Raw genomic sequence first — 27956 nt, 5'->3', positions numbered from 1 at the left:
CGATTTTATGACTCATAGAAACAAAGCAGATGTGGATAACCTCCAGTGTGCATGAAGGGTACATTAAGTAGCCATAGATAAATTTGATAGCACTGAAAGTGCCTGTAAATGCTTTAAATTTCCATGCAGGGGGATGGAATAATTTAGCTTGTGCAGATTTGTATTTTAAAGTAGGTATATATCTATAGATGGTTCCACTTAAAAAGTAAACTCTTATTTCATATACCACTGACTATGCTTTTCTTCTGAAAATTTATGACAGATTTCACAATCTATGCTTTATGATCCATACTTTGGGTAACAGTACAGACACAGACTACAGAAGATTTACATACACACTGTAGCTGGAGTTCTTTGAATACTTATTTCTCTGTGAGTTTTGCTGTTTCCACTCCATACCTACTCATGCTTAGGAATCAGAACCCATTGGGACCTAACAAATATACCTCTTGAGGTGTTTAGACCATAACTTCTTATCCTTGACACTGAAGATAGGTATATTAAAAATGTTTCTGTGGTGGTTCCCCCACCATGTTTTCTTACTTTTATATTCCTTCCCAAATCATAGTGGAATTGGAGGCACTGAAGATGGAAAGATGAATAATGGAATAAAAAGCAAAGATGATACATCTTAAATTTCAGATGCTTCAAAGGCTTGCTACTTTTCCTTCTGCAAGGGCTTGCTTGCTCTGCAACATAATGTACAATTAATACTCAAGCTATGTACTAATAGAGAAACTGCCCCCATGGGTCAAATATCTATCTAGCTCCATCATCAGTGAGCTGTTAATGAATACTTTGGGAAGAAAACAGGAAGAAAACAAGCAGAGCTAGCATCTGGTAACTCACCAAATATACCATTCTAACTTTTGACAATAAGTAAATCAAAGACTCCCTGGGCCAGGATAACATTCAGAAGAGTAATTTGAATAACAATTAATCTATCCTCCTCCTAACCCATTTTTGGGTTTATTTGTACTTCTGGTCTCTACAGTGTCACACAACACTGACTTGTACCAATAAATTTTGCACTAATTTAAAAAATAATTTCTCTAAATAGATTTTAATCTTTCTCTCTGGTGATTTTATTTGGTATTCAGAAGTTTTTTGGGTTTTTTTTTGGTGAGACATAAATGGTACAAAAAATTGTGAACCTGATCTTCTCCATTACAATTGTTCATGTAAGATAAGTATGAATATTTAAGGAAAAAATGAGATTATTGTAACATAAGGATCAACTGTTTTCTGTATAAAAAGACTATGGCCTTCAAGTGATGTATCCTTCATCACTACTTGACATTGTTTTGAAAGCCAATCTGCTTTAGAAGACAAAAAGGCAGCAGTTCCCATGCTCTGTGGGAAGTATCAATGTTACCCATACTACTCTGTAAAATCCACCTTTCAAAAATGCTATTAATTTTTATGAGATAGTTTTTCCTTCTCAGGATAGTCAGTAAATTTAGTCAGATTATTTGCATTGTTCAGATCTATTTTTACCTACCAAGCCCTTATGGTAAATACAGACTTTACAAAATTGTAGACAAAGAGTCACTGGGACAGCGAGAAATTCCTGGTGAATTCCTTGAACAAAGCATAAGTCACTTCTCTAATTCTGTTTAGTTCAAGAAGTATATCAACAATTCTGAGCAAGCTTAAAAAGAAAAAGTATTTTCTGTGCAGTGTTGAACAGCCAGGTAAAAGGAAAGATAAGAAAGAATTTCAGCATCTCACCACAAATCCTGGCTTGCAAAAACAGGAATAACCAAAGCTGGGCTCCTTCTGAACACAGATACCATGTATGCAGGGGTTGGATATGCACTCATCAACATCCAACTCACAATGGAGGCCTTCCCATCCTGTCAGAAAAAAAAAGCAAAGCAAACCCCAAAGAAACTCATTAAAATCTACATCCATTTACTGAGTGTCAATGGAACAAAGGTATGGGTAACTATCATCCATTCTCACATATATGGAGATATATATTATGGGATGAATATGAAATTTTTGGGCTGTGGTTTCTCAGAGTAGAAAAAAAGTAAAGGAAAAAAAGTTAAAAAGAGAAACTCTGAGATTATTGTACCAGATCAATGAGGAGGACATTTTCTGAGCAAATACTTTATGTTTGAACTCTATGAGATTCTGTCTTCTCACAGTTCATTAGTCAGATTACTGGATATTTTATTGATATACATTTCTTACTAAAATCTCCTTTATTAGTAAGTGCACCATAAATTAGAGGCTAAATTCTCATCTTGAAGCTGTCCCGAACTTGCTCCTTGTAGACTATGTTGAAATGGAATCAGTCCATTTGCTTGGTAAATACAAACCCAGAACTCTGGAAAATATGGCTAGTTAATGAAGACCACCGACTTTCTGCCATGATATTCCCACAGTGCAATACAGATTTGATTTTTCTCCATTTTACTATTGCTAAAGAAGCTAAAAAAAACCCCCAGCAACCCCACAAGCTCCCTAGCAGTCCTTGGCTGCTTCAAATCTAGTTGCCACTGTTCAGACTTTGCCTCAGAGTATACATCAAATGGATTCACCTGTTACATTCCAGTCTTGCTTTAGTTGCCCTGGTAGAAGAGCAGCCTGCCCAGTTAAAGAGTTAACCATGAGCCTGTTAATTATTCCAACAGCTGCTGTTGTTGCTTTTGAGCTGTCTGAGGTGCTGTTAGAACACAGTTTACATCTCTCCTTGCTGCTTCTGCACCTGAACAGCCTGAAGCTGCAGGCACAGAACCTGAACGTGCATCTATTATTCCAAGGGTATGGGGCTGCTGCTGGGACAATAGCTGACAAAACTCATGATCCATTACAAAATGCATTTGTCAGAGCTAAATCCATTCCCTTTCCTGGTATCACATGCTGTCACCACATGCTTCACTTTGTTCTCTGGAGGTTTTTGGAAGGCTGCAATCATCTGCCTTGTTCCTATTTCAGTCTTGGTACCATCCCTTTTCCATTTCATTAAATTACAACAGGGAATCTGTTGAGGGGTCTATCAGACTATCTGCCCAGTTGTCTCCCATTGTTGCCTTTATAGACCAAAAAATCCCCAATCCCAGCTCCATATTTCTATAGGTGAAGCTAAGAAGAGAAATATAAGATCTATTATATGTGAACAGTCAAAGCCTGCAAAAAATGCCAATTTTTTCCCTATGTATTTCTACTTTTTCTCTCTGGATGATTTTTTTTTCTAATTCCTTTCTTCAGATGTGCAACTTTGAAAAAAGTTTCTCCTCTCAAAGCTTCCCCTGCCTCTCCAAATTCAACTCTTTTCAGAGCTGTAGCCTTCTCATCTCTTCAGCCATTTTAGAGACTTAAATAACACTGAAAAATACCATATTAATTAAAAAAACCTCCTCAAGATATGTAAAAATTATGTATACACTTAATGCATGTGTTTTTTATTCTGTGTTTTTTACCTAATGGAAGAGTGATTTACAGATCTTTCACCCCTACTAGCACATGGTATTATTAAAAGGAATATAAAAGAAAGTCAGCCATGCTTGGGTTGGGAGGTATTTAAAACATGTTAGCTGTAGGAGTGAGTTCCAAAGCCCCGAGAACTTTCTCCTACTTATACCAAGAGTTTCCATGTTGCACAGAGACAGCAATCTCAGTTCTTAGCTACCGAGCAATTTTTAAATGTCTAGATTAAAATATCTTTGATGTATCATTTTAATAAGCTTTAAAAATAAGGAAAAAATGGACTTGGCAATGTATTCTGTGTGAAGCACTTTAATGATTTAAAAAATACATCTTTAAGTTTTTAAGTCATTACTATTGGTGGAGGGGGATATGGCCATATGCAGTACCAGGTGGATATGTAGTACTGAGGTTAGGCCATGACTGATTTTTTAAGATCAGAGAGATCTTTATTATCACGAATTCTGCATAAAAAAATTAAAAAAAAAATCACTCATTGGTTCATACATCAGAACTATAGTGTTTTTCTGAATTATCAAGTATCTCTTTGACATTAAAAGAAGTTGTTAAAAAATATTAAGCTGTAATCAACGTAGTCCTACTCATAATTAGCCTTTAGTAAGCCAAAGATACTTAGATTTGTCTTTTATTTCAGAAAATAATTCCTTATTATCAATTAAATAAATTAACAAACTGCCTCATTAAATCTCATTATACACATGCATGTATTTGCTTCAGTATCTTCCATACTTTTTTGAATAAGATCTCTTACATATAGTTTTGTAAGCTGCATTAATTATTCAGAATGAAAAAAAAGCAAAATATATTAATATTCAATTTGCTAAGTGCTTTCTTTTAAATGTAGAACAAGATTGAGTAGAAAGACTCTAGAGAAGTGTAAGATATATATGGTCACTTAAATTCAGGAGAGTTTGCTAACATGTTTTTGCTTGTAAATTGAAACCAAAAATATGAACATATTTTGGCACAAAGTAGCTAGATCAGATATATGGAGATAGCATGGGTTAACAGAATATTTATCATCCAGAATATATCTAAATTATCTCTAAAATAACCAGTAAGAAAACTCGTTCCAGTACTATCACAGAAATCATTCAGCAGTGGAAGTGAGTAAAATAGTAAGTAGATTTAAACTGAAAAATTAGAGTTTCAGGAGCCAGGTACTTAAATATTTCTTAATTTAAGAGTAATTTATGGAGCAAGATCCTACTTATGTATATGGATTAGAAATCCTACTTATGTTGAGAAATGGCTTTTTATTAGCAGACATGACAGGAGATTGTTAGTCCTGAACAGATTAAATTTGTGATTGCATGACAATTCAGACTGACTGTGACCTTTGCTTTTGTAAAATTTTGATAAATATTTGTAAAATATTTTGATGAATACTAAATCTCTTATATTTTCATAAACCACTAGACCTGTTTTAGTTGATATCTGTCAGAATAAGGAAACAGTTCCCACTTTTTAAGCAAGTGCCTTTTTTTCATTCTCTTTATAATATTTAAAAAAATTTCTCTTAATCCCAGCCAGCAGAATAAGCTTGTAATCTTGTATTGCAATACCAATAAGGTATGCCTTACAACACCAACACTAAGGACAATAATAAAAATCTTAGTTAAAGTCTTCAGAATTTCTTCTCAATCAATCTCATTCTATAGGTAGTGAAATTATTTTGCTGTTAAGCAGTGACTATTTGACAACTTACTCAGTAAGTTACATTAGTAAAGATCATAAACAATAAACCTGGGTCTAGATAATACTTCAGACTCCCTCAGTGAGCTGGCCTTAATTTGAAGGCTTTCTCATATGCTTACTGGAGTAGTTAATCCTCTTTAGATTTCATTCAAAAATCTTGCCAAAGAGATAGCATTTTTGCAGCTTATAGTTCATATATAACAAAACAGCATGATATGGTTTACCAATTTTCTCACTAGTAACACTGATAATTCAAAACTAACATTGTTTAAGATTGCTCTGTCATATGGCAGTTACCTTGTTGACATTTACAAGTGTATCCATTGATATGATCAGCACAGGTTGAGCCATGTAGACAAGGTGATGAATTACACTCATTAATTTCTATTTCACAAAATTGTCCAGAAAATCCAGCAAGACACCTGAAGAAAACAACATTTCAAAGAGTTATACTATGCATAAACATCATATAAAATAGACCTTGTGTGGAAACAATGTGTCTAAAATATGTGCATTAATAAGACATCATATATTACTTTCTGTTTCAAGGTATTTTACTGGAACACTTCCAAGCTTCATGTTGTGATACATGCTGATCTTGTAAGGGATTTATGATAGCAAAACCCGTCCAAAAATTTCACATGTGGACCATAATCAAGCATAACAGTCCCAATTAGAGTGCACTGGTTCTATCAAGGTGAATACAAACCTTTCTTTATGTACTCTTGGGAGATTGTCTACTAAAATAATTTAGCTAAGTAACTGCAGCCTATATTTGAAAAACTGCCTGCTGACAACTGTGTACTATCAAATATAAACTACAGCATAAAAGCTAATCTTCAGGACCCAAGCTTTAATTATTATTTAGGTATAAAATATTTGTTTTCTTAAAAAAAACTCTTCTGTATTTTTGCGGTTGTAAATTCTATGTGATAACTGATATCAAAGTAGTTCCATATGATTTCAACATATAGCTTACAAGACTTACAAGATGTTTAATGAAGTGCAAAAATCCTTCTAATCTCATTATTAAAACATGTCTTTGTGTATATACACACACAGTTTTATGGATATATGCAAATATGTTTTAAAAAACAGGGTCCCATAATGGTTTTAATAAAACTTACTCTTTTGAGATGTGTTGTACATGGATATATTTCACATGAGACAATGTTTTCAAAAACTCCTTTTAGTAACTGGGTCATGCACACCTTGTATGTTGTCTTGGGTCTACTGAAAAGCATAAAGGCTTATGTCTCACTTAAGAGGGAGATGAGTACATTAGCAAAGCACCTTTGAGTAAATCCAAGTAGCCATGTCACCTACTCCTCAAGGCACCACATTGAGTGAATTCAACATTTATAATTAGAAGGAGGTACCTGCAGTGCCTACCTTAGCTTTCCAGATTGTGAAGCAAAAGAGGAGGATGGACCATGAAACACATGTGTGAGACACCTCCTGAAGGATTATTACACTATGTATCAGGAATTATACTTTGGTTTACTTTTGCTGTGACTATTAGACTATGTTTGTTTCATTTCATATGGAATACACTCTGGGTAATGACAATTTGGAATCTACCAAGAAAATAACAACAGCGCAGATTTGTCAAAGTCTACATCAACTACAGATGACAGCTATGGCATACTGCTTGGAAAATAAACTGAAACACACACTATTATTTTTCAAATATCTAGTCATAATATATGAGACAAAAAGCATGAAAAATGCTCCTTAGTGAGTGTGCCATAAGCCCATCTGTTTTTTGGTTGAAAAACATTTAAAAAAATTCACTGCGAAGATACAGTTTGGTCCTTTGATCCTATATGTAAATGTCAAAGCCCAGTAGTTAGAACACAACTTCACATGCCCAACATTAATCACCCTAGCACTCTCCTATGCTTGGTGGAATAAGAAATGCAGAGGATGATTCTGCTCATGGAAATCTTAAATAGTTTTCATCATATACCTTTGTTTTTAGACTGTCTACAGAGCATATTAATGAAAAAGAAAATTAAAAGATCAAAAAAAAACAAATTGAAGGGAGAAAATTTTCCCAGATATGAAAAGGATGGAGACAATATTCTACAAGGGGAAAAAGGCAACTAGACACAGGGAATACTATGCCAGTTTAAATTCAATTTAACTTTAACTTTATGCTTTGGTGCTATTATATGTATTTTATCATAACAATAAAAAAGCATTTACAGAATAAACTGGGAAAAATGTACAATTATGTAAAATATCTAGACAGAACAACTACATCTATGTGTATCTAATGTATATGAGCTTGATATTTTAGTCTGTAAAAGTCAAACATTGAAAAAAGGTCTTTTTAAGAACTCTCCTGTTGGCTGCTTCAGTGGGGCACATTTTTATATGTGGTGTGTATCCTTGCTGAGTAGTAGACACCAGTAAAGACTAGAACAGTCTTTACTGATCTCCTGTGGTCATAACTATTTGGAGCCAGAATGATTAGTGGAGCAGGTTGCTATAACTCCCATGGAGAATCAATAGTATGGAATCAGCTAGATATTGCAGGTTACAGCCTGGATGAACTCTGTGAAATTTCCTACTCTGAAAAGCTTGAGACTTCAGAGACTCAAGGCTCTACAAAGCCTTGAAACTTCAGAGATATAAACTATATAACTATGAGATATAAACTACATACTCTCACTGAGGTAGAAAAGTATATATATTTATATATGTGTGTGTACATATAAATGTTTGGCAAAATAACCTATTTTGTACAGCAAGCTTTCCAAATATTTATTAAATTTATAATACCATATAAAGTGATTGTGGCACCACCAGAAATAGAAAAGTTTTGCAAATAGGTCTTTGCTTTCAAATTGAAATTTAGATGAAAGGCTTAAACCCATGAAAGCACCTAGATATCCAGTATATCAAGTCTTACATATATCAATATATACAAGATGCCATTTTTCCAATGTCAGGCACTCATTCAACTTACAGAATACTTTAGAATACTAAAGTATTCTAATATTAGTAGAATACTACTATTCTAATACTTTGGAAGCATTTAGCATACTGATGTGTTATATTTTTTTTTGGTAAAAGCTGAAATATCACAGTATTCAGTTTACCTCTGTTTAAAAAGCATGATGTGATATAAAAAATGCTTCATCACTGCAAAGACAGCAACGCTATTAACTAAATAATTCTGAGCAATTATGAAGCAACTAAAAGTAAGCTAAAACAACAGCTTATTATCAGCAGCTTTCACAAATTTCTCAAAATTGCAATAAACTTTACACTTAATTAAGAGTTTTAATGAAGTTAAATTTTCTTAGGATTTGACAAGCACTCCAATTATTTCTTAGCCTTTTATTCACTCCCACCTTCCTTCATATCTACTCCTCTAAAAAAAAAAGAAAAGTGTTTTTGTTCTGCCTTTCTACATTCTTACTTCCTTTTTGTCATTTCTTCTAGAACATTGGAAGGGACAGAAACAGTAGAATTTAAATACAAATGATATTAGAAAGTTTAGGTGGGTATGAAATACAGTTCTGGTTGCTATAAATAGAAGTAAACATATCTGAAACACTTTGGAACATATTTCTATGTGTTGTTTGGGATATGAACATTCTACAAAAAAACCCCAGAGGCTTTTAGATAGCTTTCATATGAAGGTATGATCACTGCAAATCTTGTATGTTGATTACCATCTAATAGAAAACAATGTATGTCTTTATAAGTAAATACATATCTAAGTTTATCAGCAAATAGCTCCAAGGGCTTACCTAACAAAGTAAGCTAGTGCACTGGGAAGTCTGAGCTTTAAAACTTACAGGAGAATCAACATAAGATCAATAGTTTTGTTCTGAAAGGCAGCAAAAAAATAGTGCTCATTTGCTGTAAGAATAATGCATTCACAATTTATTTATGACCAGTTATAGGGATATTGACAAAGATCTTTCTCTTTTCTGTCATTCCCCGCAGATTTTTTTTCTCATATAAGATGCTGACATACTGTGGTGCAAATATAATCCCTTTTATGTTGTGCCTTTATATCAATCATTATCAGGAGTAATTATCTTAATTTGAGCATATGCCAAAGCAACGGCTGAACAAAAGACTGAAAAGAGAGAATTAAATGAAGGATTTTGATCTATGACAATTCTTACTACAGTCACAGTAATTTTTTTCTTTGTTAGTATACTTTCAGCCTCAGAGAAAATCTAAAAAAATCCAAACATCAGCCACATTTTTCTCTAACACATTGATTTATATCCTCTTGTAACTCACTGCTCTTTGAGTCTGTTTTGTATCTCATCATTTGAGTCCATTTTTTAAAGCTGTACCCTTTTCCTTCTCTCTCCCTCTCTTTCTTCATCTGCCTTGTGACCTTTTACAGCTTATGAATAATTTGTGTATCAGTGAGATATGAGGTTCAGAAAAAACATGGTTTCTACAACACAGAAGTTTATTAGGTTTATCTGGAGCAATGATTAACAGCAATTGTACTTAGAAGAGAATGTTTATGCTGTAACCTTTACCTGCTTATGTGACTCAGTCAACCTGGTAAAATCAATGAATTTTGTGGACCAGTCCACACTATGAAATTTTTTGGAGACATCAGTTTTTCTTTGTGAGTGTTAACCTTGATGACTTTGTTAATGTTTTGCTAATACCTCCAGGTTAGATAATTAGGATGCTGGGCAGAAAAATAGATGAATGTGAAAAGCACATCTCCTGAGCAAATGCCTTAGCTAAAATTGTGTTGTAAATGTGCAATCTCTTTTGACATTAGTCATGATTTTTTTTCTAAATCTGCATTTTCTGTCTAAAATAAATCTAGTTAACTGCTCTACTGTAACAGGCCAGATTTGTCACTGCAAATTTACACTGGATTGCTATACATTATTAACAAGCTATGAAAAGTCACTGGCTAAATGTCATGGACACTGAGATATAGCAGCACCTTGGGATTCATATAGCAAACAGTTTAGTTTTAATCATCTTGGATCACAAGGTGCCTTGACATTTGCAAAGCAACTTTTTCCTTTTTAACTTCCAGTGGAATCACACCTCTATTATCTCAATCATAATTCTTAACTTCAAATGTGATAGAAAGTTTTACTGTCTAAATTAAAGAAGTGAAAAATTGATCAAACATGGACCTCATAATTCATTTAATCGATGCTCATATGCCAGCTTGGAAAGGAAAAAAGGAAGAGCAAGGAAAACCAGATAATTTAACCAGCTTCAGAATTATTAGAGACATTTCCTGTGATATACATGACCCTTAGCACTACTGAGGCACGACCTTCATGAGAAGTATTAGCACTGCAAACTTCTGCAGAACCTTTATAATTTTAAAGAAAAAATGAGTAAGAGCACTGATTAATTTTAAATATATCTACCATTATAACATGATTTCTTAAAGCTTTAAATTTTTGGCAGGGGGGAATTTTTCTAGAGTGATAAATAAAAAAAATTCAGTCTTTATCATACTTTACTCTCTAACAGCTAACCTTTTGGATAGTAAATTTCAATTTACTGGAAGCCAATGCATCATTTTTGCCCTTTTAAGTAGGGTTATTCACAGACAAAATATAAAAAACCAAATATAATTTTATTTAAGTGATTTTTTCTCTCAAGATATACAAGAACAAACAAAAATCCTGGCCCTATCAACATTAGTTTGAAAAATGAAATGTCTGATTTGAAAGTTACAATGTGATGTTCATAAAGTTTTGAATGTTCAGATCTTTTTATTTCTTTCAAATTAGTTGCTCTAATTTATGTGTGTTCTTTTTTCTTATCTTACACATCTGCCTGTCTATATTAGCTCAATACACAGGTAAAAAAATTTGCCTCATAAATGAATATATATTCATATATATATGTGCAGTACTCTCATCAGGTTACACAATGAATGACCACAACAACACATTCCTCATTATCCCTAAACCACCTGGGGAAAGGAGAAGGAAGTACAGGAGTTGGGAAAAAGGAGTGAACTTAAGCCTTTACAAAAGAGATCGATGGAAATTGGAGCAAAGATGGTTTATTTTTGGTTTGGTTTTTTTTTTTTTTTTCTCCTGACCATCCTAGTCTATTTGAAATTGGCAATAAATTAAATTTTCCCCAAGTCAAAACTTTTAGCCCGTAGTTCCCTGTGTTTATTTAGACCTCAGAGTTTCTCCACCTTATTTTCTCTCCCCATCCTACTGAGAAGGCGTGAAAGAGCAGCTGGGTGGCACCTGGTAACTAGCCAAGTTTAAGCCAATATAAGGTTCTATGTTTTTTCAATGATTTCTACATAAGTAGAGAAATTCTCAATTTATTTTCCTACCTCAAGAATTAATTCTGTTTATGACAATTAAGACAAGGCCTCTTCAAGGTTTGCCAGAACCTTGGTAAGGAACCTATCTCGGAAAACACTAATATAACATGAATTTACTCATTAACTGATCTGTACTTAAGACATATTCTGTAAAAACTGAAAAATCAATAAAAAGCCTTAAAGCAGAATTAGAAAATATAATTCTCATGAGTTATTTTGGTTTGTTTTTTCTTTTATTTCTCACAATATCACAGTTTATTACTATACCATTGAACTTGTTCGTTTAAAAATCTATTGGCAGTAGAATCTGTTATAGCATTCTTGTTTCATCTGTCAGGTTACTGAAACTTTTGCTGTACTTGTTTCATTAAAAGTGAGATTAATAGCTATGGGCGTGTTACTTTGAAGCTGATAGAATAGTCAGAGAGGAAGTTTTTGTAATTATCTAATAATGGCCAAGCTCTTCATTGCTTTAGAATTAACTTTTATAGGCAAATCACTTCAACTGAGAAACCTTTTTTTTCAAACGTTCCACTATTCCAAGCTTTGCATCATGCATTTTAAACTTTCATAGTGAGCTTTACCATGGCCTTCAATGAACACAAAAAATGCTGGACAGGTCATATAAATGAGCTTAGCTTGGTAGTCACAGGCAGGTTTTACTGGCTACAGATTTTGGGTTTTTATCGTATTACACCCAGATGCAGGAATTCCTTAAGAAACACTGAAAAAAGGAAGGTATCACATGAAAGTAGATTGTCTGCTGTGTGGTCATCCATCCAGTCTGAAGAGTGTGGATGCTGATGATGAAGCAGCAGACAACCCAATCAATGTGTATGATGTTAAATAAATACATACATAAATAAATATGTGCTCTACTGCTCTTGGAGTCTGAAAAATTGAGAAGAGAAAAAAGAACATTGACTTCTGTATGCACATGTGTGTGAACTCAGTGATTTCTGGGATCCTATGTTGGATCAGCATGGATCTTTTTGGTAGTGTGGTTTCACTAATGGGTTAAACTAATTGTCTTCCTAAGAAAAATGGCTCTGAGTTCAAAGTAATATGAGTCAGCTGCCTTATCACTAATACTACTGAAGTTTTCTTCTCCTGATGTACTTTGAAGCATGTTTCTATGGAGAGAACTTGAGAAAGCAGCCACTAAGGAATTTACACAAATCTCCTGAGAGCTTTTCTCAGATTATTATCTCTAAAACCCTTCCCAAAGGTGATGCTGTGATTTTTAATTTTAGAACACTGACAATGAAGCTTTCCCCAAGCTACAAGTGTAGCATATCATATTGCCTTTTTTATTACCTTTTGCTCCTCTGTATTCTCCTTGGATGTGCTGTCTAGAATGAAGCAAGTTTATTTACTCTGAAGAAAAATTTCCCATAGAATGAAGTAAAAATACATTATAGCTCTCCATGGTGGTCAGGAAATGGTTTTTTTGTAATTTAAAGAATATTCAGTAGATATCAAAAAGAAAAAATAGTATTAGCATGCTTGAGTATATATTTTGTTTTAAAGGGTATCCCACTTATTCATCTAAAGTTCTGTTCTTATCATTTCAGAATCAGAGTCCCCACTACAGATCTATAATCTGAAATAACAAGATATATCTTTTTTTCTTTCTGTTGTCTTTCTTAGATTATGGGAGAAATCATTCCATTATTAATGTAATTTATAGTGGTATGAAAATAGTTATTGTTATTAGTGAAAAATTAATTTGAAAAGAGCAGTATCCTATATAGTCCAAGAATCCCAAGTTCAGATCTTGTAAACATTCTGGTTCTGATAGTCAGGAACCTCTCCATATTCATCATTAGTTCATATTGGATATCTTTGTAAAGGTAAAATGAATTTTAAAAGTGTAATTCATAGTGCCATTCTTTTGGAGAACTTCTTTTAGAACAGGAGCTACAAACCACAAGGTTGGAACCTTATCCATATGTTAACTTTTAACAGGTTCATATTTTCACTAGCATGAGATCTTATCATAGGTTTACAAGAGCGTCTCATTGGTTTAAAGATATCAGACCTTTGATATATAATTATAAATGTATAATTACCTATGATTTATACTCACAGGGGTAAATGTTAGAAAGAATGAACTGATACATCATTCCTTACTTTGTAAGGAATGAAGGAAACAGAAGAAATTTATTCTTTATCCCCTTGGAAAGGTGACCCTATCAGCATATTGAACTGGATATACTCTAGTGCAAGGCATCTTTCTGCACGCAGGAGGAATGTTGCATGTAAAACCCCAAAACAGATTCAGATTGTTTAAAAAGGATTGGAGTTGGAAGATTTGCAACTTTTCATCTTTCTTTTTTTCAACTTTTTAAATCTTTCTTCTTAACTTGTAAAAGAGTTAATAGAACAGAGAACTAATTATGTCTACAGAAAAAAAGAAAAAGACCATGGAATCAAAGGACAGTTTTAAGAGCTTTATTCCTGACTATAATAATATAAGTGCAATGTGGACTTTATAAAACTACTTTTTAACTAATCTCAACACACAGTGTTACCCTGGCAATTGTTGACACTTTAATTAATTAAATTCATTAATGTATGTCAAATTAGAGTCTTTATTTTCAAAGAATATTTTGGGACAATCACAACAGATACTAAACATTTGCTAATAAAAAGTTCCATTCTTTCTAAGGTCATTCTCATTACAAGAGACGTTAAACTTTCTCAGTCCACTTGGATTCAGTCTTTATTTTCCCTATGAGAAAAGCAGATTTTACTGCCAGTAAAAGCTCCCACTGTGCTTAACATGGACGTTCTTATTAAGTGATAAATTATGTACTTGCTAAATCACAGTTGGTGGGGTGTGACAACGTTAAAGGAAAGGTTAATCTGTGGAATATCAGGCTACAATGAATACAGTAAAATAACCAGAATGGCTAAGCCTTGATGAAAATATATTAGAGCTAAGACACTCCTTTCTTTATTTTATTAACCTACCCAGTTGGAAACTATATGCATTTTTTCACACACCAGTAGTGTGGGCAGAATTAAAGGAGGAGCAGGAATGTGTGTGGGTGTGTGTGCTTGTGTCCTTGTAGAACTGATGAAAAGCCACCATTCAGCTGTTTGCTAAAATGATCCATATTTGCAGTGAGATTTCATACAGAGGAAAGCTAATATCTGGTCAATCCTTTCTCAAATATAATCTCTCTAAGCTTTTTACTAATAATCCTTATACATAAAGGAATAAGTTAAGACAGGTCCTTAGCTGATGTAAACTCCCATACTATCAGTCTTGACATACCTCTCTGCTATCCAGGCACTCATTCAAAATCCAGGATACAAAAACACCAGATTAATATCAGACACTATTTTCCTATTCTCCATTTACTTGTTCAATATTCTTGGTTTAAATTAGCTCCTGTGTGTGTGACAGTGTGCACATGACTGTGTTGAGAACCATTCACATTAAAATGAAAGATTTTAATTAATAGAGTTTACAAAATCAGTAAAGAGCTCACAAAATACTACAGGAGAACAGGAGAAGGGAGCTGATAAACACATTTAATTCTTCTGTTGTAAATGTTCTGTACCACTTTAGTTTAATTTTTTAGGTATTATTTAAGACCTCTGCCCTTCCCAACTCTGATAATACAGATAAAACAGTCATAGTGCAGAATTGTGAGCACCTCATTAGCAGCCTGCTATTTCTTGTCAAGACCAACCTCCCTACTCCCCATAGTTTATTGCTAGAATCGCCAGGGATCATTTCACAGGGGCTGTCTCAGCTGATTATTACTGTTAATCATTTTGGCTGTGAATTGTTAAAAAACAAACTGAAGTGTAGTAAATTCCATTTCAGCATATATTCTCAGTTTTTACAAATAATATCAACACAGTTCTTCCTGTGTCTCACTTTTGTAGTCGTTTAGTTCAGTAAATATGGTATTGCTGAACAAGAAACCACAGGGTTTGTTCTTACACTTCACGGCTGTAGACTGGAGCTTATCAAGCCTGATTTGTCTGGACATGTGTTCTTGCCTGGAGCTTTGTTTTAGCTTTTTTAGGTCTAGTAGACTCATATCTAATTTGAGTTTTGATTTTCATTGTAAAATGGTATGCTGATATGTCTCTTTTTATAATAATTCCAATATAGCTCAGACAGTGATAGCAAGTACTATTCCAGTGAGACTTTTTTTTGTGCATAGAATAAATTATGGACTATTGTAGAACAAAATACTGGATAACAGTTGAGATGATACATTTGAAACAGTGTGAAAATGTCTTTAGGATAATAAAAGATAAAGTAATAAAAACAAGCTTCCAACATAAATAAAACACACTTTCATTAAAAAATTCAGCTGTAACACAGAAAAGCAAAAGAAGCAAGGTATAGGACATGTTAGAAAATGCTTAAAAATGTCCCCTAGTATAAGCCCCTCAAGTACAAGAAAGAAGAAGCCCCCACTGCATTCCCTTGGCAAAGGATTCAGGATGACAATGCACCATAACTCCTTCTCCCTGAATGAAACAAATGGAAGTATAGAGTTTGTAAGTTTCAAGCCTTAAACTATTATTATCATGATTGAAATTCAGTATTTGGATAACTTGCATGGTAAGTTTTAGTGCTTCTGTAACGGGATTCATATTACATTTTTGGCAAGATTTATGATTCCAATTAGATCTACAGTAAATTTTTGACTTTACATACAAAGCATGTCTCTTATCCAGTTGAGACACTGAAGTTTTAATATGACATACTAGTAGAGTCAAAAGACCTTAAAATTTAATTGAACCTTTTTTCCCCTCAGGTCTTTCTCATATTTGTAGTGCTTTCTACACCTATGGGCTCTGCTGGGTGCTTCTAGTATTAAGCGCTACAAAATTTGGAAAAACTGTCAAAAACTAATCCCTTCCTAACACAGACTAACTTACAAAAGTGAAGCAATAATGCCACCTGGAAAAAAACGTGACTTCACAGAATACCAGGTTGGAAACAACTTCAAGGATCACCTGATCCAAGATTTCTTGGCAAAACACTCTTTAGACAAGATGCCTCAGCTCCCTGTCCATTTGAATCTTAAATGTATCCAATATTGTCCAATCCATCACTTCCCTGTCGAGATTATTCTGATGGCTGATTTTTTTCATTGCAATTGTCCTCGTGTGTCCAACAAGAATCTCCTCAGGAGCAACTTGTACTCATGACCTCTCATCTTTTCCATGTGATTCCATGAAAAAAGAATCTCCACATTCTTTGTAGCCCCTCTTTGGATACTGGAGCATGGTAATAAGGCCCTGTAAGCCTCTCACCTAAGCCTTTGTTTCTCAAAACTGACCACACTCCATTCTCTTAGCCTTTCCTCCTAAGGCAGGCTTACCAGTCCACGATCATGACTAATAAAAAACTGCTACTGTTTCTTTGGCTGATGTGAGAAACACTAAACTAAAAGTTTTCCCATAGTGGTGGTCAGGGGAGAAGGCTGGTGAACTACCACAGCAAGAACAAACTGTGATATATAAAAAAATGCCTTTAATGACCAGGAAAAACTCATTTAAAATGAAACCTGTTCCTTTAGATTTCCCAAAAGCGTGATGAGACAACATTGCAATCTATCCACATTACTAGTATACACAGTGATTTCTGTGGTGCAGACATTTTAGGAGAGCATATAGCTTCACTTAATAGTAGTAGAGAACACTGTCAAGTCAGTTTTTTTTTTATCAGGGGACACATTTGATTGCCTTCAATGTGGTTAAAACTCTTAAAAACAGCATTTCCACAGAAAAAGTCAGAGCATCTTTGTGAAACAATGGACAAAGCTATAATAGTTCTTGGAGAGCTAAAAACACAATAAAAGATATTAGTGGGAAAAGAAAGAACTGGGGAAAACCATCTTAGTGCAAACATTCTATTGCCTGTGTTATTTATTCCTTATTCCAGATGACTGTCAAAGAATCCTGTAGAACAATTTTGCTTCTTGGAAAGATTGTACAGGTGTTAATGGGGATGAAGTAAGAGGTGATTTTTAACTAAGAGGTCCACATGATAACTAGAACCTTAGGTGATTTTCATCTTATACTGTATAATTGCAAGACCCTGCATAGAAACAAAAAAATCTCCAGACTTTGTAAATAATGTATACCTTCCATAACACATGCACAGACAGTAAAGCTCTTGGTAAAAGCAGGAAGCTAAAGCAGATATTAAGGATAAACACGAACATGTATTAAAACTGTTACTTGCAATTTCTAGTGTAGATGAAACAAAACATGTCACCTTTCCCCCCAGATTTTCAAATCTGTCTTTTTTCTTAGCACAGGATATTTTCCTTCAGGGCAAGCATACCTATTACGTAAGAGAAGGAAAAATTTGCATCTTCCATTGTCTAGTATCTTAGAAATATTAATGACTATCTGTGCTAAGTTACCAATGCTGCTGAAAACAGATCATGCCTAGCTCCTGATTAAAGCTAAGAATTGGATTCCTTTTCCCATTCCCATTCTCTCACCCTGAAATGGATGGAATGAAAACAATCGTAAAGATAGTGTTACATAGTGTTCAGTTATAAACTGTATTTGTAACATTTTTCGTGGAAATAATATCTTATCTATCTTAATCCATTCCTTTTCACTACCATTGACATTTATGTTCTCCTGTCTACTTGAAGCACTCCTATTACAATGCAACTATTTTCCTATCTTGGACTAAGTTGGAGGTTCTTTTCAAATCCTTGTCTGCCTAAGTGCATCTCCAACCTTGATATCTGCCTTATCTGCTCAACTTTGTGCTTTCTACTTGTTAAACTCTGTTTAGAACATTCATACTGACTAAAGGTTTAATTCTTGCTATCTGTGGTGCGTAGTGCCTTGTGCTTATTTTTGTTTCCTAGTGTTTGGTTGCTAGCTATAATGTTACGGGTGGGATCCAGTCACCTGCATGGAGATACCAAGGAGCCACTTCAGCAGTCTAATGTATTCCATCAGGCTTTCTGCTACATTTCCAGAAGTGCTTCGCTTTCCCAGAGGTCCCATACCATAGTTGCCACCCTCTGTGTGTCTCAGATTCAGAAGGAAAATTACGATTACACAACACCTACTGTCCTGCAATTAATGTGTTTTGTGCCTTTAACAGTAGAATACAGGCCCTATATTGACCTGGCACTGCAAGGTCTCAAGATTTATCTCACTTGTTTGGGTCTGAACTGGATTTGCTTTGTTGGAGCATCTATGCTGTTCTCAGTGGCTGCTGCTTCCCCCATTCCAGCTCCAGCGCTGGGGATGCTCTCTGGGGACAGTGTCATACTCTCCAAGTGACTGCCAGACAAATCACAGGCTTTTGTGTGTGAGGGGCTGCATTAAAGAAACCCAAGTGGACCCAAACAATGAGAAGAAAGAAGCCCCTGCCAGCAGCATTGTGTTCTTCCTCACAGAGAAGTCATCAGCATCCTCATGGCTTGTCACAGCCTACACCACATTTTGCATAAGAAAGACTTTAAATGTCAGCCTTTATTGAAGAAACATTGGGAGTGTGAGCATAACACCAAATAAAAGGCCAGCTATTAAAAAGAAAAAAAAAAGGAAATTATACAACAACTCTAATTGCATTTGCTAATGTGTTTTTCGGTATGAACTAGACAATTCAGGGCACCAGAATGATAAAACTAGTTCATGGCTCCACTGCATATTTTGTGCTCTTTTTCTCACCCAACACTGATTGGAAACCCTTCTAGACAATGAAATGATGCCCACAGGAAAGTTCCCGTGCCTTCAGTCACTTCCATTGCACTCCACAGCTCAATCCACAGTCCAAAATGCACTGCTATGCCTGACTTTATCTGATGAGTTGACAAGCTTGAAGCTACTGTAATACCATCTCTGCAGAAAGTGAGATTGGAAGTTAAGACCCCATGATTTAGTACTCAGGAACAACAATCAGCATTTGCATCCAAAGATTTGATTTAACTGATACTCTGTACTTTTATTCATTCTTTCCTGGTGCTCACAGAGCTATCATAAATATCTGTTAAGAAGTCACCCAACACTGCTTTTATTTATTTTATAACTTCTTCAGGCCTCAGTCTCTTGCCTCAGCCATGTCCTTGGTCTGCAATGCTCATGAAGGTGAGCCACTTCTCAGGAATACTGTGAGTTCACAGAAGAGAGAAAAACATAGGGGTGACTTAGAATTCCCTGATAACATTCAGGAAAATGCTCTTTAAACATGTCATGGCCTTGTAATAAAATTTATTTTATGAGTAGCAAGTTTAATGTGTGTCTGTCCACTATAAAAACTGGGGAGTGAGTGGGGAAAAGACTTGGAAAAGAGGGGCACCCTCCCCTTCCCCACCAGCTGACCTACCAGGGAAGAGCTAAGAAGCAGGATCCCGCCTATCAGGTAGAGGTTTGGAGAAGCCATTAGCCATGGAAGGCCCTGGAAGCTGCCAGAAGGGGTGGATAACCACAGCTTGGATCCATGTCATGGATCCAGAGCAAGGGATAACCTGCCTCAGCAGTGTGGGAACTCTGCAGGGGAAGGAAACAGAAAAAAAAAACAACAAATGGGTTTTTTGGGTTTCTCTGCAGGGGAAGGAAACAAAAAAAAAACCCCATGGGTTTCATGGTGGATGAAACAGAAAAAAACCCCAAATGAGTCAGCCTGGCCCCCAACCTCATCTCTGAAAAAAAAGCACAAAAAGAAGACAAAAAATAAAATAAGTATAAATATCTCCCACAAACAATTTGGGAGGAACACAAGAATAAAAAAAAATTAAAAAAATAAAAAAAAAGGCAAGTAAAAAATTATCTGGGATAAATGCTATCTAAATAAACAAAAAAATCTACAAAATGCCTGAAAATGGGATGTCCACCCTAAAAGCTGTTCTCATAAGAGGGGAAAATCCCTACACAAACTTGCCAAAAAAATTCCCTTTCTGCCCTTCTGCTGTACCTGGAAGCACTACCTGTATGTACCACGTGGAGAGTTAATGCCATGTGCTTGCACAAGTAGGGGTTGATGAAAGAGCAAACACCTTCCCGAAGCAGCACTGGAGGTGGAGCACAAATGTGTTGAGTCCATGCTCTGGTGCATCCTCAGAGGAGTTTTGACCAGATGTCAACCAGAAATGTCCTGCCTTTTCCTCACTCTGTGCTGAAGCTGAGCTAGGTGAGTAGAGACTGAGGAAAATTCAGATTCTGTAAAGTTTCCTCTGGTATTACCACAAACATAACCATTTTGGGGACATGTTTTGCCAGAAGAGAACACTAACGTGCTTCTTCCTCCTTATGTCAGTGAATCAAATTACTGAAAACCATATGTCCAGCTCTGAACTCAAACCCTTTTTTGCCATCTAAACCCCACACCAAACTTCAGTCTCCCCAAACCTTCTACAGTACATTTTTCAGTTGTGTAAAATAGGCCCCAGACACATATTTTATTGTTTTCTCTGACTCTGACACTATGCTGAGACATATAGAAAGGCCCAAATTGCTCCAACCTTTCCAATGTTTATGCCTGCCTTACACTACTGTTCTCTTACTCCAGACAATTCGGAATGCTGGGACCTTGCACAACTGAACAGATCTGCTCGTTCTTTTGAAGTCAGTAACTGCTCACTAGATAGAAGCCATAAATAATATGTTTCTCTTTCTGCCTCTTGCTGACAACAAGAAAAACATTAATTTAACTTCTTTGGCTGAATGTGAACTAAAGCCTTAAAAAGAAAATGACTTTGCTGCTGTTGCCCTACAACTCTCAAACAGAAATGAAATACTACAGGGATTCTAGAACAGTGACTTTCACAGAAGAGAATAATTTCAGATACAATGTGCCAAGCCATAAAAAAAATACTAGTTCAGCTTTTATGCATATTATGTCTCCTTTGACCCTGTTCAATTCTTAAAAGGATACATATATTTACAGGACTTAACAAACACTTTATTTCCGTCTGATTTCTCTCTGGCAAAGAAACCACTATTGAAGTGTTACTTTTTTTTCCTATAGACTCAGAATCACACTACTGATAGATTTATTGCTGTCACTGTTATTATAATTTGTATGAATATCACATCAAAATAGCCAGTTCACAATCTGTGAGTCTGTACACATGATAAGAGAAAATGCTAGCCATATAAATAGATGAAGCCAGAGGAATGGGAGCACAGTCAAAGAGAAGTGAGATACTCAAGGTCATGCCAAGTACAAGTGAGAAAGAACTGAGGTTTTATCCCCATAAAAATTTCTGAAGCATTCCATATGGTCGCCTTTTTGAAAGTAACGTAAACAAGTTGCCAAATTAGAACAATCTAAATTTAGGGTGTAATTCTACATAATGTAATGTAGCTCTAGCTTAATTTTTTCAGTGAATCTGTAGTGACTTCCTAATCTGATCTGACATAAACACAGAATAATCAGAAATAATAATTAGTAATTGATTAAGTCTGATGTTGGTGTAAGATGATTTATATTTTATTTCATAACAGTGCCTTACAGAATATTCAGCAGCAATACAAAGGATTAACCAACATTAGAAGAGGGGACATTGTTGTATAAATGAACTTCTGCATTTTTTTCAAATTTTTTTCAAATTTTCTTTTTTTACATTTATAGATAATAGCGCAATAAACACTGAACTAAGTCATAACTGAGTATGTTTATTAAGATATGTAATAATTCCAGATTTTTACAACTGCTTTTCTCATACTAATTAACAGGAAAAAATTAAACCATTCCTCTTGTTTTCAGGTGCCCTTCTTAAAAACATTCCACAGATGGCATTTTTGACTAGTGCTCTGCAGTAATGATTTATAAAAGTTGCATAGAGCCTTATGAACCCCAATTAATATTTAAAGAATGCTTTCAGTGGCAGCAGGAAATGATCCATCTATGTCAATAGTAGAAAATAGCAGCAACAAAAGTTTCCTTGGGAGTTCTGCCCTTTTGAACACAGGGCAGTTCACATGTGTTGTAGAGAACTGTTCAATGAGTACCCTGGGTGCACACAGTGACTCCTCTTTTGTTTAGACTCTATTCATCACACCTCAAATTTTCCATATATCTTCATTAAGTGTAATGTGGTTAACCTGAGTGATAGTTTGCACTCTCCTAACCTGAAGAAGAAGTATCTCTAACTGCCTTAACTCCTGATTGTATTTGTATACCTGTTAATCAAGTTTTGATAATAGCTTAGGTCTTTTACAAGTTTAAACAGAGAGTATACATACATATTAAGATTTTTTGATTGAAGTAAAAATGGAAACTGGAAATTTGGCTTGAAAAATATCTCTGCAATCACTGTTTTACATTTTTGGCTCTTCTAAGTTCAATGTCTCAGTAGAAAAAGACCCAACATTCATTTTTCTAAATGCAGGTGTCATTCTACATTGCTATATCTAAAAAGCAATCAACAAAAATTAATGTATATATAACATGGGGATAAAATAAATTTCTTGCTACAGTAGAATTCCACTGTCATTAATAAATGTTGATCTGTTGAAGACAGAAACGGAAAATAAATTTTTAAAGGTGGAAGTTCATGTTTTTCAGTGTTCCTTCTCTCTTTGAGGAAATCAAGTCTTATTCTTATGTGTGTGCACACATAGGCTTTTAAGGTAGACTAAGTCCCTGCAGGTACATAGGCTTTTTCAGGTAAATATTCTAAAACAGGAAAGTGATGAAATCTTTCAAGAGTAATCAGTTCCTTTAAAAAAAAAAAAAAACAAAAAAACCCATAAGCAGAAACTATATCTCTTTGTATACATTATTAATTCTCTTTCATTTTTAAATATATATACGCACTTACATCCATATAAACACCTGTGTGCATATTTAAACTGACTCTATACAAGGAAACTGATTTGCTATTACAAATGCTAACGTTTGCAGATGTCTGTTACAATTTTAGCACTATGTGTCAGAAGAAGTGCATTTGAAAGAGTTTATTTCCTGTTCTGAGTGTTGACTTCTGAATGAATTACAAGTTATCATTCTATGCAGGTTCTCCAGAAATGATTAAGAAAGCGCCTCAAAAATTTTAATACCTGGACATATCCAGACATTAAATCTTCTAAATTCATGAAACTTCTTTCTAGGGCAGGCACTTGATTTATGTATGTAAATGTCTGCAACTTGCAAAGTGCATGTACATGTTTAAGCAATGCATTATTGCTGTGACCAGATGCTTTGATTTAAATTGAATGCTGGATTTCCATTTGCTTCTGAATGAAGAAGTTGCAGAAAACCAAGCAGCAGTTGTCTAAAAAGGCCAGGTAAAATGCAGCTGAGATGTAAATCAGCAGAGATATCAGTCTCAAGCACCTTTGCATGCACAAACAGGAGACACTGCTGTGGTTTTATGACCAAAAAAAAAAAAATTCCATAGACAGTTGTGTTAAATCTAGTAGTTGTCAATTATAAAGTTGCAGATGTTTCAAAATCTGGTTACAACTGACAGACCTTTTGGTTTCAGGCCATTTATTTCAAGTGTGTTTAGAGATTTGCTAGAAAGCACAGTGTGCAAATCTATATAATAAAAGTTCTGGGAAATTGCTCAGGGTATTAACTATAATCTCATAATTCAACTTTTTTTTTTCTGGGAAAACAAAACGCTTGATGTGGCACTCAAGTTTTCTATAAGGCCAGGCTTAGCAAAAAATAAATATTCTGTAGTCTTCTTTTTCAGATGGAAGATTGAAACATATGTATTTTGCATTTATCAGAAATTATTATTTCAGGGTTATAATATGCAAGAGTCATGATTGTATGTAAATGAAGAAAATAGTAATGAGAGTAGTATTATAATGTAAATAGATATATAAGGGTTCAAAAAAGAAAAAGGAGATATGGTTTAATTTAGTAATTCACTAACACTTGTATTTCTATAACCTCCGTATCACATTAAATCTTGGTAATAAATAAAATTTGGAAAGTAGTAAGTGTTACAAGTAGTTCTTTGTCAGGGAAGCTGTTTCCAGGTTTCTTTTCTTAAAAAAGAAAGACTGGGTGAGGAAGCAAACTATTATTTGGACCTGAAGAAATACTGAACATGTGTATAAGAAAAGGTAAACAGCCATAACTGTAATCCAAGCATGAAATATGGATGCCCAAGGAAAAAAGTAATTTCAGCACTCCTTAATAATATTTTGACCTATTAAAGATATTAAATAAATAATTGTCATACAAGGAGTTGAGTATATCTAGATCTATGTTGCAATAGGTTAAAAAATTAATTTCAACATGATTCATAATCCCTAATTACATTAACATTGAACTCTTTTCCTTTCTATCCAACCTTCTCTGTAAGCCCTGCAGACTAATATATTCTAAGCTCAGAAGGATTGCAGCCATTAGTTGTTTAGATTTGTGAAAAAAAATCCAAACCCAAAGCAGATCACGAAACTGCCTCCAACAATTTATTTATTAAGCCTATCAATTTCTGTTTAAACAAACTGTGTACATAAAGCCTCATTTTTTAAAAATATTTTATGTTGGGTCCACTGTTCTGCATTCAGCAGCCAGAAGGATCACTACTTCAAGAACCTGATCAAGCCTCACAGTTATAGACAACTACATGTGTTAGAAAGTTCCTTTTTCTTTCAGCTGGTTTTCTTTATCACTTGTAGAATAATGTACACTTAAACATTTTTCTTCCATCTCAAAGAAGAAAAAAATACCATATATTATGTTTTAGAAATTATATAAATTATTATGCATTTTGTTTTAACTTGATTACTCATATACTGTTCTGATCAGCTAATAATGTATTCTGCTCTGCTCAGATGTTTTATTCTGCTAGTAATGATGAATCCCAAAGGAAGACAATCATCATTCAAGACTATATCCTCTCCTGAGCAAGGGTTAAGCCTAATTTACTTGTTTTGCAGTGCTAGTAGAAGTAACAGGCAAATAGATTAGTGTTTAAGTATTCAAAGAGGCCATATAGTTCTATTTTCAATATTAAACTGTTTGCCACCTAACCTGGGTATAGAAAATAATTCCATTTATTTCCTCTGACCTCGTGGATACTTTTGTGGGTGTTCAGGGAAGGAACATTTTGATCACTCATGACTGTGACTAGCAATAGAGGTGGTGATGATGATAGACTGCTGAGGAGCTATCGAAATATGATAAAACTTAGTTTTGCTTCTATTTTCATTATATATTCAATTCTGCTATACAGCAAGTACCTCTCATCAATATTCAGAGAGAATGACTGAATGACTAGAAAATGTTACTAAGAAAATCATATGTGGCTATACATGTAAACATAGGGGTATATTCCTTTCTATACAAACACATACATATATATATATACATGCACGCGTATACTCTGTATATATTTACACAGAAACTGGAAAAGGTTAGCATAACAGAGGAATGTTCCACATATAATTTACTTGAAAGAAATATATAAAAATTTAAGAATAATATATTAATAGATATAATCTATTTCATTATCTGAAAAAAAATGGTAAGTAGTGTTTTCCAAGCATTTTATTTTCATTTTGCTTTTAAAATACCAATGTAAAATTATTGCATTCATTGTATGAAATAATGAATCATTCTCCACTACAGTTTGTGGGTGTTGGTTTCTTCTCAAGGAAGAATCAGTGAGAAAAGAGGAATCAAGGTGTACAGGGGAGTTTTAAATTGAATATTAGTAAAAATTTCTTCACTGAAAGGCTGGTCAAGAATTAGAAGAGGCTGCCCAGGGAAGTGGTTGAGTCTCTGTCCCTGAACATATTTAAAGACAAGCAGATGTGGTACTTAGGGAGTTGGTTTAATAGGGAACTTGGCAGTACTGGGTGTGTGGTTGGACTCAATGACTAGGAAATGATGGCTTATTGGCTTAGGAGGGGAGAAACTTGTGAAGATTTATCCAGGATGACTTGACCAGCAAGGCCACTGTCATAACCACTGAAATTAAAAAGCAATGAGTAGTGAAAACAGTGGTCCCTAGGGGAACATGTTTGCAAACAAACAATGCTGCGGTGATGGTTGAGCCTGAAATAGAGAGCTGCAGGTAAAGGCCAGATTGCCAGCCAGGACTGGTACCAGCCAGGAATGACTGTCCTGCTACTCCAGGTCCATGGTGCTGGACACAGCCACACCAGAGGATCTGGAGCCTTGGTGAGTATGAATCTGTGTGTGTGTGTGTGTGTGTGTGTGTGCTGTAGAATAGGAACTGCTGTACAGTTGCTATACTCATCCCACAAAGTAAATTAATCTTTTGTGTTACTGAGGAGTGAGGTTCTGTTCTTGCAGCCACACCAACCTTAATTCCTCTGTGACAATCTGTTTGGGTCAACACTACACCAACAATCAATACTAATCAAGAATGCAGTTTGCCTCTCTGATACAGCTTTAAATCAGTGTTAAACAAGGGTACCTAGTAACAGAAGGTATATGGACACTAGTAATTAACTTTTTTTTAAAAGCACAGCCTTATTACTGTACTGAGAAAGAAGCAACAACTTTTTTATAAGGTTCAGTATAGGTCAGAGTATTGATTATAGCATACAGAGTCTATAGCTCTTAAAGCTGTTAACTTTTTCTCTCAAAACAGATGATATCAAATTTTTATCTCTAAGATGTCTTCTCTGCCTTCACAAATTGAAGTACGCTTAATCCAGTAGATAGTGTATACTTGGTATTAATATATAAAGCTAAGATCTAAATTTAGCAAACAAATATGCTTAGGTACCTAAGGCTCAAACTGTTGGCAAGACGTGATCTGATAGGAGAAGAATTGAAGATCAAACCATTTGATTCTGAGGATCTCACATTCTGACTGTACATATTTCATAATTTTCTTCATTTTTTTAAACTTTAAATTAGTCATGACCTAGTCCTATGGGCAAACCCATTGCATTCAGAGCTGTGGTTTTGGAACTCGTCTTCTGGTTTAGTTTCATCCAAATTAATCTTATTTGTGTACTTTGAGACAACTTAATTTTATGAATTAAAGCATAGTAAATCATTCAATGAAAAGATATTTCAAAATTGCAATCTACATAAATCAAAATATAATGTATGTCCTTTCTTATATCCCATAATATCTGATAAACACCTAACCAGCACAATTAGTGAACCAGCTCAGAGAGACATTCAGTTGACATATGTAGGGACTCATGTCCTGAGGGATATGAGTCAATGACCCACTGCTTTAGAGGCTGAAGACCCAGACTGCTACCAGATCTTCCAGAGGTCTGTTAGGCTGTTGTGAAAGTTTTGGGTACCCTAGGGCATTGGCAATGGCATTTCTATGAATGCTGAGGCAACAGAGCCTGAACTGGACACTTGATCTCCAGGTCTCCAGGGAGGGCTGATTTGCCTTTCCAGCTGCAGTGACTGCACTGTATTTCATTGACTACAGCTGGCTGGATGTATGTAGTTTAGACCTTAACAGAGGGACATTGAAATTTAAATGTATGTGCTTGATTCTGGATATAAACACAACAACTGTCTTCATTGCACACAAAAAGATACATCATCTGTAAGAGTGTCTTGCCA

At 34.8% G+C, this 27956-nt stretch overlaps 1 protein-coding gene across 1 annotated transcript in view; it reads right to left on the bottom strand.

The window, feature by feature from the left end:
- Positions 1-27956, bottom strand: part of EYS (eyes shut homolog) — a 791734-nt gene that overhangs the window by 334233 nt on the left and 429545 nt on the right. Inside the window, exons 30-31 of the mRNA XM_071445583.1 lie at positions 5452-5576; positions 1732-1856 (exon numbers count right to left, since the gene is read on the bottom strand). Coding sequence (XP_071301684.1) covers positions 1732-1856; positions 5452-5576 — 250 coding nt within the window. The remainder of the gene's footprint in view (positions 1-1731; positions 1857-5451; positions 5577-27956) is intronic.

Source organism: Agelaius tricolor, unplaced genomic scaffold (assembly GCF_023055355.1).
Source record: "Agelaius tricolor isolate 1412-34295 unplaced genomic scaffold, bAgeTri1.0.p SCAF_1, whole genome shotgun sequence".
Lineage (NCBI taxonomy): Eukaryota > Metazoa > Chordata > Aves > Passeriformes > Icteridae > Agelaius > Agelaius tricolor.
Note: the sequence above shows the minus strand (reverse complement) of the source record. Positions and strands in the feature narration are given on the sequence as shown.